General features: G+C 39.0%; 1 protein-coding gene across 1 annotated transcript; it reads left to right on the forward strand.

Moving 5' to 3' along the window:
* Positions 1 to 6,762: 6,762 nt before the first annotated feature.
* Positions 6,763 to 9,553, forward strand: ADAT2 (adenosine deaminase, tRNA-specific 2; the record flags this gene model as incomplete). Its single annotated transcript, XM_010294418.1, has 4 exons — positions 6,763 to 6,913; positions 7,494 to 7,600; positions 9,321 to 9,393; positions 9,513 to 9,553. Coding segments are annotated over 4 exons (372 nt in total), but the record flags the coding sequence as incomplete, so codon positions are not given.
* Positions 9,554 to 12,983: the final 3,430 nt, after the last annotated feature.

The raw sequence follows: 12,983 nt of genomic DNA on the forward strand, positions 1-12,983 counted from the left end.
TGGGGAGAGGGAGGCGAATAGGGACCGCTTTGGGAAAGTGCCACCTTCGGCACTGCGGTGAGAGCGCAGGCGGGTGCCGGGAGTAACGGGGAGGGGGGCGGAAAGCAGATTTGGCCGGGAGGGCGGGAAGGTCGCGGCGTAAGCTGGAGACGCTGTCGTCCCTGAAAGGCGTTGGGGTTTCAGGTGTACTCTCCGGGGGTCGCCTGGGGGTGAGGAGTGAGGGAAGAGGGACCTGTGCAGCCGTTCTGTCGAAATTCTTTCCATAGACGCTCCAGAAACAGTTTATGTTGTTGGCAAACTAGCGTTTTCATGTTATGTGATAAGGTTATCTGAAAAATAATGAACTATGAATTGGAAATCTAGCTCTGTTGCTTTTCTGGGAAAAACTCCATACAACTGCAGGATTAAGTAATTATCAGTCTCATTTTCGAAGGGGCAGGGGGAGGACAAGGAGTTGGGAGGTTGTTGAGAAGTCTGGAAGAGTTACAGAACATGCAGGGGAACAAAACCTCATGTCTAGTTTATGGAAATTCTTCCTTTGCCAAAATTGTTCTTTCTAAATTTTAGATTTAAATTTTAGGCCTGATGCTTGCCATTTTAGCCACCAAATTAGATCTTGTACATGCCGAGAAACCCATTAAAGCCCACAGGGATCTTGTGCAACTGGAAGTTTTGTATAAATGAATCTGATTGCAGGATCTGGCTGTAATTTATATTAGATGTCTCAAATCTGAAAATATAATAAAAGGTGAAAATGAGTCTTTTAAGCTCAAAATTGTAACAGTAAAGATGAATCGTTATACTGATTTGTGCTACAGGACAATCCTCAATATATTAAGATAATTCTAATACAACTCAAGAAAGCAGATGACAGAGAAGCTAGGTGTTTCGTAGCCTGATTTAAAAAATTTGCGTCTGTTTTGGAAACCGTAAATGTTAATATCTTTGAAAGCCAACCCTTTTTTTCAATTTCTGTTTAGTTCAAGCTTCAATTCTTTTGTGGCTTAATTTTCATAAGTGCTTATATTATAGTGATTGGAAATGCTGGGTACTCAATGCTTCTAAATTTTGTGTCAGATACTTAATTGCTCCGTATAGTCTAAACCAAAATGTAAGTACTTGCTGGGAAATGTGAATGCACGAAATTGTTTTCAGTTTTCTCCTAATGATTTCTGGCATTATTTAGCAACAATGCTGGGGGGAAAAAAAAAACCCTCTTGAACCATTGTGGCAGTTCCAGCAGACATCATACATTTGTCAAGGTCCATTTTAAAACTAATTTCTTGTCCCACCTCACATTGGAGGACTTCTCCAGAACATCATTCCTCAGATGGCTAGAAAACATCTGATTTCCAGTTTTAAACTTTTTATGTTCTGTTTATATCTCTCTGTTCTTGTGCCAGCATCATCCATAATTTTACATAGCTTGGATGTACTTGAAGTCATATTCCCTTTTGGCTTTTGTTTTTCCCTGTTTTCCCCAAGCCAACTGTTTAATCTCCTCTCCGAAGATAAGCTTTCTTTCTGTGTTCATTTTAATAATTCTTGTATACATCCGTTCCAGCTTTGATTTGTTTTTTTGAATTCACTTAAGCAGAACTGTATACTTTATTCCAGATGGACTTTCTCTTGTGCCTTGTTTAATAACCGTAATACTTCACACTCTCCCTGGAAATAAGTCCACCCCTCTTTTCTGGAGCTTCCTTTGCCTGTAATGCTGTTTTGTTATTCTTCATTTGTTGGTTGGGGGTTGTTTGTTTGTTTGTTTGTTTGTTTTTAACTCCTGTCTACAAGGCTATCCACCTCATGAGTGACACTGTCTCTTCTGATGAGGTCTTTTTATCATGTTAAAGACATCACATCATTAGCTGTTTCTCCAATTTATGCCAATGTCACAACTGAAAACATTTTAAGCAAAATTATCTTTGAGCATCTTTGCTAATTAGTTCCCTCTGGGGAACTAATGCGTTGTTCTGTACCAGATGCATTGTAGAAGTCCAGAGACATGAAATCGGTGTTTCTCTTGCCTAGAAAAAACATCTGTCAAAGAAAGTTACTAGGTTAATGTAGTGTCAGCTATCTTATGTAAATCCACATTGTATTTTGTTTCATTTTCCTTTTGTAAGACTACTTGTTACAATATTACCTTCAAAGTTTGTTATGTAGCCTGTTTTGCTGGATTTGTAGATGTCAGGAATGTATCACACACAGAATCACTAGGTTGGAAAGGACCTTCAAGATCATCAAGTCCAACCATTAATCCAGCGCCACCATGTCCCCTAAACCATGCCCTGAAGTGGACATGGAAATGTATGTCCTTTCTGTATTTTATTACAGTGACTCTGTTTTCTCTGACAGGTTTCAGTCATGTGATGCTTCCCTTGATGTATCAAAAGCATTGCTGTGAGATTGGCAGCCTCATGCATGAGTTCTTGAGTATTTTTATGATGGATATAATCTACCAGCTTGAGGTTTTGTCCCTCATCCCTCTTCCATCCCCTAGGCATCATCGTTTTAATGTCCTAATTCTGTATCTCTCATGCTGTAATTTCTGCTTTCGGCTTTTTTCACTCCTTGAAAACTTTCTTCCCACTTTTAAAAAAACAATTGTTTATCCAGTTAGATCTGCAGTCCTTCCCTACAATTCTGCCCTTGCTCAAGAATCAACATGCCACCATGCTTTGTGTCAAATAAATTCTGTCTTCTCCTTAAGTAAGTCCCTGCGTACTCAGATCTAACTGACTGGAGTTAGGAGCAGGTAGTGTCTTCTTTATACCCTCTTTCATTCTGTTCCTAAACTGCTCATTTTGTCAAGATTCAGTTGCTGAAAGCTCTCTTATTTTTGACAGTCTGTCTCCTGTTACCCCGCATACTTTGTTTCTGCCCTGCATGTCCATAGCAGAACACGTTAATGTCAGAGGTGCTGCTACTTACTCTGTGGAAGTTACTTGCAAAGTTATTGATAATCATCATGTTCTTCTAGAAGAAGTTGCTGTTGGAAGAAGGGAGTTCATGTACAGCTGCGATTGTTTTATTTTATTTTTTTAGAAGCATGGGTGTGGCATTAGCATTTCGGAATAGTTAGGCATGTCATTACTTGTGTTCATTGGGCAATAGTGCAACAAATGTCTGTGTAAGACATTTGTTTTCAACAGCCTGGCAATACGTTCATAAGCTTGTGCCAGTACTGTCTTCCTTCTGGCAGCTCACACACTTGCTTGTTCACAGTCTTGCCTCAGACCAACCTGAACATTTTCTTATAACATATGTGACCCTTCCCAACTAGAACCCTCCTTTTTTTGGCATCTTTATTCCCATGTGTGATGCAATTATTTGCTTCCCACTAAAATGTCCTAGGTCCTTTGTTTGAGACATGCAGACTTTTCCTCTTTGTTATCTCCTGTTGGGCCACTGTAGCACGTGTCCTTGCCCAGATCATCTTGCAAGTACAGAAGCCAATAATTGAAAATGAAGTATTGTTTGCACTCTTAAATTACTAATGAAGCCACAAGATAACATAGAATTTTGAGCTTTGGCCCCCTTTACTCTCACTTGTTAATTCTTGCCCAAGATTTAGAAGGTAAACTTTTCAAGGCAGTGATGATATCTTTATTTGTCTATAAAATGATTGCCACAGTTTGGGGCGCTATTTTAAGGCTTTGTCAAGGCTTTTTGCCCATTGACGTCAGCTTCAAATACTTTCTCTTTGGAACACTATTTGCCACTCTCTAACAATTCCCTTTTTCCCTTGCTACTCTTACCTGCTTTTGTTTTCTTGGCTTTAAAATAACTTATAGATTGCACAAGTTAAAAAACGGTAGGGGCTTACAGAAGTTTGTGAATTGAGTCAGTGACTCGAAACAAAAGTCATCTTTTTTGTACGTTATTTTACACACAGCAAGTCAATAAAAAAAGACTCTCTAGTCATAGCTCAATACAAAATAAAATCTTAAGACAGGCGTAGAAGGTCAGTTTTGCCCCCATATCTTGTCTTTAAGAGGGACCTTTAGCAGATGCTTAAGAAAGGAGCTCAAGAAACAAGAAGAGAGTAGTGTAAACCTTCCCCTTGCATATCCTTTCCACTTCTGAAAGCGAATGGCTTAGGGACTTCCAGAGCCCAAGACTCTATCTGGACCATTGTTTGTGATAGCTGTCTGTGCACATATCCTCCATGAATTTGTCTAAACCTTTTTTGAACTCATTTATGTTTTTGGCTTCCATAGCATCCTGTGGCAATGAGTTCCACAATTTAATTATGTGCTCTGTGAAAGAGTACTTCCTTTTGTTTGTTTTAAATCTGCTGCCTGATAATTTCATTGGGTGCCCGCTTGCTATGAGACATAATAAATAACAATTTACTGTTTGCTTTTTTCATGTTTTTCTTGATTTTTATAAACCTCTACTATAGTCATCTTAATTTGGAAAACCAATGACTGTATCTGGTGAGTTAAAAGCCGTAGTCCAGTCAGTCTCTGTACGGAGACTGTTCTGAAATTTGGATAATCCTTTCTCACCCTGAGGTGAATTTGTCTTGGTGTTCCCATGTCTTCATGAGGTGAGATGACCAAACCGGTGTGTATTACTTAACATGTGGATGCACTGGGATCTAGTAATATTCTATCTTAGTGTAATCTCTTTTGTGGAGCATGGCTTTTCTTAACTTCTACTCCCAAGATCAGCAGAAGCCTAAAAGCTGCTTGGTGTACTCAGTATAAAGCAGTGTTGTAGGTCAGAGGCATGTTTTCCTCTGGTAATGAAGGTTTATTGCTTATATGCTTTAAATTCGTGCTCAGGAGTTGAAAAGGTGATATGGCATTCATGCCTCTTCTGATCTGAGGGGCACAAAACTAGAATAGCCACAACTTAATGCCTGTGAATTAAGTTGTGAGCTGGAGTAGTTGTGAGGCGTCATTGTGCTGGAGGGCATTGTGCTTTGTGTCTCCATAAGGTGTGCGCACTGAGGCTTCAGCTCATGTGATTTAACTAGGGAACCTTCATGGCAACATTTCACTAGTAGGTCTGGAGGAGTCATGTCTGCATATTCATTCAAGGTCCACATTTTCATTCCGAGTGGGTTCATTACTGTGCTAGTTTAGATCACGAGTGCACTCATGGAATAAGTTTCTTGATTGTGTCTGCTTACCATGGTGTGGTTTGTGTCTCAGAGATGGCAAACTGTCTTCCTTTCAATGAAACTCTACTAAAGAGATGCCCTTGGGGAGCATACTTAATGCACCCCAGCTGTTGCTGGGAATATACCATCCACGGGGCTAAACTGGAGCTAGGCCAGTGTGAGCTCCTCTGAATTGGTGTTGTCCTCAGCACTGTTTTCTCTACAAATACACTCCTCTTGCGCTGCACTATTTTCTAATGTAGGCATAGGCTACGCAGATCTGTGTAGGAGTTTTAAAACATTTTAAAACAGTATTAAACTTAGCATTAAGTTACTCATAGATGAGTCCTTCACCATGTATTGTAGAGCATCTCACAGTTAGCACCCCAGATCTTCACAGTGCTAACACATTAACCCAAGTACGTATATTGAGAGAATGTTATCTAAGGTCACACAAAGACATATGTAGCAGAGGTACCAAGTATAATTTGGATTGATTAAGTCTTAGTCTAATGCCTGTGTCAAAAACATCCTTTTCCCAAAATAGTTAAAAAGAAGGAAAATACTAACAGCTTTAATTCAAATAAGCATTGGGCTTTGTAACTGGAGAGTCCTTTCATAACTAATTCTTTGTGATATTTTTGCTGTGACATTTGATTGGCAAAACACACTGCTGCAAACATTCCAGAGCGATACTGGGACATCACAGATTGGTTTTGTCCCTCTGCAATTAAAGTCAATATTTCTTCTTTTCTGTTCAGGTTATTGTGCCATAGCTATTGCTGTGATCTCTGAGATACTCATCATTAAGTCGTCCTGGATTAAAAAAAAAAAAAAAAATTCAATATTCTTCTGTGTTTTTGTAACCAGCCATATGCTGCAATCCCTGCCTGTTACTCGAGGGACTTATTGTACATGTGTGTATTCCAAAGCAGCATTAAACCTGATCCAAACTGAAAATACCGTGTCTACACAGTAGACCAAGCAGTTCCAGAAACGTACTGAAATTATTGCATGTTCACAGCATATTTATTGCATGTAGGCACAGTAATGTGTCAGAGGGAGGAAAAGATACCAGCTAGGAGCAGTTTCTTAATATTTCTAGAGAAATTAACCCAGCCTGCATTCTTGCTCTTGGAAGCACAGTGGGCTAGAATCAGTTGTTTTAGTGGGTTTTGTGTGTCCCTTAAGCCTCAAGTAGAGCTTTCGTGCTGGCATGACAGAGAGAGGAGAACTTCTAACCAGACTCCTCTGCCTAGGAACAGGTAGAAGAAGAAAATGGTTTGCGCTTGTGGATCTTGTGTGTGCTGCATATGAGATTGAGGTTGAATACATTCTGTCTGGGGCTGAGTATTTCTTCTACAGTTTGGGTGGCATGAAATTGAACATGTGTTCTCATGAAATTTCTTCTGCAGCTTGAACCAGCAAAGAGGTGTACTAAAAAGAAACTTCTCAAGGAAGCATTATGTTATTTCTTTAATAAAAGTGAAAATAATTGCATTAATAAATTAGATGTCAGGCCATCATGCCTTTGGCTTGAAAGAATAATTTTATGACATTGCATTTTTTCATTTATGTCTGTATGAGTGAGAAGCTTAAAGCTGTGAATCAATGCAGACTTTAAGAACATGTTTATTTTTATCTCCTAGGCTACTCGACATGCAGAAATGGTCGCAATCGATCAAGTCCTTGACTGGTGCAAGCAGCAGAACAGAGATTATACAGAAGTGTTTGCACACTCGGTATTGTACGTAACTGTAGAGCCTTGTATCATGTGTGCAGCAGCTGTGCGCTTGATGAGTATCCTTTCATGCTTCTTCATGCTGGGAAGTCATATGTCAAAATGTTACTCTTTTGGCAGTGAGCCCTCGGAGGAGGGCTTGACACTGCCAGGCAAAGCCAACAGGGGTACCCCCTTGGTGCCCTTTGAGAGTCTGCACCCACCTCCATTTACTGCATGGTAAACGGTGAGAGACTCAAGAATGACAGAGAAATGGTGCAGTTATGACAAACAACAATTCCTCTTAGGGTAGTAAAAATACATTTGAGAGAGATCTGTTATTACGTAAAAGGAGCTAATCTCAGTTAACTGCTCAGTTTTGAATGTTGTAACAATTGGTAAACCATGGCTTTGTATGTCTCTGCTTTTGGGATTCATGCTTCTCGTTTTCTGAGGAAGGCCAGATGTGCCTCTTCAGCAATACATCTTAGATTACTCAGAAGTAACTTCTGATTTTTATGAGGGAGGAATTGTAGTGCAAACTAATTTAGTTTGTAAAGTACAAGCACATTTTAGTGAAATTTAATCACTACTTAAATGAGGCTACTTTTACTTCCTGCTTGATTTTCACTTCAACTTAATACCTTAACTCATTCACATAAATTCCACGGGTCGTATATGGCTGTCGAAATGAGCGATTTGGAGGCTGTGGCTCAGTTTTGAGCATCTCATCTGACGATATGGTAGACACAGGAGAACCATTTGAAGTAAGCTAGAAAATGTTTTCCTTTGGTTTTTAGCTACGGTACTGTGCTGTGCCTAGCTCCATTACTGTGCTTTGATAATATTATGCATCAGTTTAAGAGGACTCAGATGAAAGCTGATCAGAAGTCAAGTAAACTTGACTTAACAAAAAAACAATGGAAAAAAAATTAAGTCTTTAAAGAAAAGAAAGTTGAGGAAAAGCCTGATGACAGTCTTAAAATATTTAAAAGGATGTATCAAAGAGGAAAGGAAAGAATTATACTTATCAAACGAGGTAAGGAATAAATGTGTCTAAAAGATGTGTAATACTTAGAACAGTAAGTGTATGCTGCAGGAAGACATGAGGGGAAAATTATTTTAAACTGCAGAATGTACAAACATAATATAATAAAGGTCAAGTAACAGCAACTTACTAAGTTACTGTTTTTTAGCTGAGCCACTGGAAATTATTTTATTTTTGCTCCCAATCTATCCATATATGAGGTAAAATGCATTAGCTTAGGTTTACTTCATATAGTTCAAATCCCAAAATAAATATGGACTGCAAAACTAGCAGAGGAGATTTAGCTTGCGTGTTGGGAAACTTTCTGAACAGTAGGGATACTGAAGGACTGGAACGGAGTGTCTGGGGAGAATGAGGCATCTTTGTCATTTAAGAAAGGCTGGACAAGCATTCAGTATAGTATATGTAAATGTAGACTTTTTACAGCGTTATACTAGTATACCTATATACCTATACCTACATATAGGTAGAGAGTCTTTATAGCATTATATTTATTACATTAGACACAGTTGCAGATGATTCTGCCTTACACAAGAATACTGATTAGGTTCCTAGGTTCTTTTCCACACTTAACATTTATGATTTAATGAATGTAAAAAACCAAATAATATATTTCAGTATTGTAAGTAAGCACTAAAGGCTCAAGGCTCAGAAAGAATTTCAGTCAGCAAGGCGATACTGTTTGGCAGTCCAGTGTAAATATATTAAGTGTCTTTCTGTCAAGGGTGTTTGTGAGACTAGCATCTGAATTAACTTGTATAGTCCGTATTGGGACAGTGTTCATTTGCCAACATTGGCATGTGCTATTTATTTTTTCTATATGTTCAGAATAAAGAGAGAAGATTCTTGCTACTACAAATCCTTCCTTTGTTTCTATAGGCGACTGCAGTGGGATGTATAGGTGTAATTATTTTCTAGTATGGGTGAAGATTCATTTAGCCTTAGTGACATTTAAGTACTTTGTCACTGAAGTTCATGGCCTGGAAAAATATTTTGGAAGGGCCAAAGGGCCTGAGAGGTGACTGTTAGGAATAAAGAATAGGTGTGTGGATGAATGTTTTCTGGTAGGAATCTTATCTACAAATACCTAGGTGGGTATCTCTTCCATTTCCAAGTGCTGGAGGAGTATATGGAGTAAGTTTGAAACACATTAATAAGAAAGAAATTGGAGATTGCTTAAAAATTTCATGTAAGTTACTAAGAAAGTTTGTTTTGCCTAACCTTGTTAGGGAAATTACTTACTAAGCCTCAACATAGTATTTTTCAAATGTATTAGATATTCAACCTGAAAAGGAGATTTTCTGACCCCCAAATAGTTAAAGGTACATATTAAATTAGTGAGATAGACAGTACAGTTGTTTACAGTTATTCTGTACTTAAAGCATTATTGTGAAGCATAGAATATGTTGTGCTCATGAACATTGTTCTAACTTTGACAGTGCATTTCTGGCTATCGTGCCAAAGAAGCAGTGGAAATGTTAAAAGCTTTCTACAGACAAGAAAATCCCAATGGTATGTTTCACATTAGTGGATCCATTTTGATCCCAACCTAATTTAAAAGAATGATGGCACTGGTATTACTGTAATTCACTTCTGATTTTTTTTCCTCCCTTTTGGTTTCTTCTTGGCAGCACCAAAATCAAAAGTACGGAAAAAGGACCATCGTAATTAGCTCTATACTGATGGGAGACAGAAACTTACCAAAAACTATCAGTGAAGGTTTCTTCAGTGTCATTGTTTTTTAAAATGTACAATCCAATTAAACTATGTCTGATGTTCTGTACAGAGTTTTTATTAATAGGATACTTACTACCTGTTACTGCATTTCTATGTATGTGATTTCTTGTTATCATACATGACCAAACAGAAGAATAAGCATCTGTTTCTAAAAATGGGAAAATTTATGGTTCAGGTTCACTTGTTCACAGCCAGATGGATCCATTAAAATGATGCCATTCTGTGCAGCACATATTTTCTTTCCTTCTGTCTGTGGAGAAGTATCTTGCTTTTCAGTAGTAAGTGTTTGCTTAGGTAAGTAAATCTCTTGGAAGGTTACGTGTGTAAGACCTTCACAGTCCTTGTGTGTATATTTAATCAAAAGGCATGTAAGAAATTGTACAGTCCTTGAAGACTTGAGATAAGGCCATTGTAACAGTTCTTCATTGTTTTTTACACACCCTCTAGCATAAGCCAAGTTTCCAAACATAGCTTCTGAAAGTCACATATGTGTGTAGACAGGTATATATGCAGAATCGCATGTCTCAGTTTGTGTATGCTATTGCTAGTAAGCATAAGCAAGCATCACTTGGCTGCACAGCATCTTCATACAAAGTTGTGGAGAAACTCTCCACACAACTCTTTTTAGATTGTCCACTCCTCTTGTGAATATTAGCATAAGAAATGCTTTATCATTAATAATCTGCTAAGAAGTTGAAGTCATCCTAAAGTTACTAAACCTATGTGAGATGGGCAGATACATGTGGGATGGGGCTCTGAGCAACCTGATCTAGCTGAAGATGTCCCTGCTTACTGAAGGGGGTTTGGAGTAGATGAACTTTAAAGATCCCTTCCAACCCAAAGATTCTATGATTCTATGTGAAAACCAGGAAATGAAATTGGTAATAGTATGAAGGAAATATCTTTGAGATATTCATCTTTTCATAGTGCTGGTTGTCTTTGTCATTTCCGTATACTTTGCTTGGCCATGCAGTAATTTATAATCCAGAAGAGGGCCTTACAGTTCCACTAATGAATTAAGACTACAAGTACTGTTGAATCTTTATTATATACCTCTTAGTGGATACTTATCTTAAGCATGAGACTGTTTGTATTTTATTCATGAAACTGTTTGTATTTTATTCAGCTCATATTCAGAAATTTGAGAAATGCCTTAACTTTTTTTTTTAATGTAAAAGAGTGGTTACAATTCTCTGACTATAAAAACTGAATACAATTAAACCTTTTAGATACTTCAAATAAATACTTTCAAAAAGTGTTTTTTGAAAGAGCATTAAAAGCATTACTTTGTGACCATTGCTCCTAATAGCTTAGGATTTGTATTTTGTGTATTTACTTATTGTAAATATATTATGGTAAAATGCTTCTGCGGAGTGGCTAAGAATGCTTTTCTTCCCCACTGCCTTCTTTCAAAGACGCATTTGGATACTGTGACAGTAGGAACCATGTGAAGAAGTAGAAAAGTTACTGGCAGTAGGACAAAACACACTTTTAAACTGTGTCAAATTCTGCAATGCTTAAGTGGAACAGAAATATTTTGTACCAGGAGTCAGCGGTAACTTGTCACTTAGAAAACAGTTTAAGTCCTGCTCAAAGCTGAAGGAAACTGAAGAGGGTGACAAAATTTTCTGTAAAGAGAGATCAAGGGTAATAATGTGCATCTTAGAAGAGGGACAAGAAAGAGGAGTAGCATAGCAAACTAAAAGCTAATATATTACCGAAAGGTTATAAAAGATGCTTTTGTTAACTATTTAGCGTAGTCTACCCCAGTCCAGTATTGAGAGGCACAGTTGGATGCGTGGTTTCTTAAGTACAATACTTCATCAGTTGGGGAACAGACTGCTAGAAGATTATAGTGAAAACAGAAATTTAGCCCGTTTTCCTTAAAGTCCTATTGCGCGATTAAGCACAAATGCAGCTACATGGGTATTTTTATAAAGACGGAACTTAACTTGTGTTGGAAGACAAACCGCTCATCAGAGCCATGGCATGGCATCTGGACACCTGGCACACGTGTGGCCATCTCCTTGCCCGCAGGCCGTGCTGCCCTCCTTCCCGGCCAGCGGCCGGGCTCCCCCCGCGGGACCACAGCTCTGGCAGCAGGAGCCCATGGAGGCCAGCCCTGTTGGCCTCCACTTGCCGCTGCCCTCGGAAGTGTGCCTGGGGCAGTTCTCCCTGTCTGATGTGCTGCAGCTCTTCCTAACCATGAGGTTTGTCAGTGCTGTTTAGAGTCAGATTCACGACCTCGAGTGCTCCACAAGAAATTACAGAGATCCTGGGCAGAAGGCTCTAGGCTCAGGCTCAGAGAAACCACTCCATGGCTAAGCTCAGCGCAGGGGCTGGGGAAGATGGCAGGAAGCAGCCATGACAGTTACAACCCCATGAGCTGACTGGTTTCAGTGCTCCAGATCAGAAAATGAACTTAACAAGAAAGAGGATTGGTGCATACAGAAAGAAGAATGTCAGAAAAAGACTTGAACTGTTCTTGGAACGCTGGTTCAGCGAGGAGGAGATGGTTGCTCGCAACTGTGGAAGCATAGGCTTGGTTTGTAGCTGGTGCTACCACATAAAACCCTGCAGCAAGCGAGGCCAGAGGCACCCCGGGAATCAAGAGCTGATGGGTTGTGCAGCCTGGAAGAAGTGCTGCAGTGTGCTTGCTGGGGACCTAGGTCTCGGGCTTTGGCTCTAGCCCTAAATAAAAGAGTGTCAAGAGCAATGACTTTAATTGTTACTGCCACCTGGAAAATGCAGAGCAGCAGCTTGTCAGTGATGCTGTTCATTTTCACAGTGCTTTCACTTATTTTTATCTATTTGTGTCTAGGTTGCCACACAGCAGGCCTCAAGAGCAGGAGTAAATATATTCAACTGGTTTATTTAAAGACATGGAAATGCTTCGCATCACCATTTTTCCCTTGCTGCTTGATAAATAAATGCGTAGGCTTCAGCATTACATTTACCTTGGACTGTGTTTTTGCCAGTTCATCATAGGCAAACATGATTTTATTTCAGCCTTTGGTTTGCTTGTCAATAGTCTGACATCAAAATATATTGAACCAGCTAGGAGGGCAAGGAAGCAAAACAACATGGCTTTGTCTTTGCTAAACCGATTACAATTGACAATCCAAGGCTATAATAAATATGTCTTGTGACTTGCACACTAGAGGAGAGCCTGAATGTAAATTATAGCTTTGGGTTTTGAAATGCTCACTGATCCATTCCATTCCCATTAAGAGTGCCTTCCGCTCTGCGAAATTAAGTGATATCTTTACATGACAGTTTAATTTAATTAATTTATTTTTCAATATGTACATTTATGGAGTTTCTCCATTAAGCTTTTGAAATGTCTGTAGGTCCTATGCCTTAAT

Source organism: Phaethon lepturus, unplaced genomic scaffold, assembly GCF_000687285.1.
Source record: "Phaethon lepturus isolate BGI_N335 unplaced genomic scaffold, ASM68728v1 scaffold11979, whole genome shotgun sequence".
In the NCBI taxonomy this organism is placed as follows: domain Eukaryota; kingdom Metazoa; phylum Chordata; class Aves; order Phaethontiformes; family Phaethontidae; genus Phaethon; species Phaethon lepturus.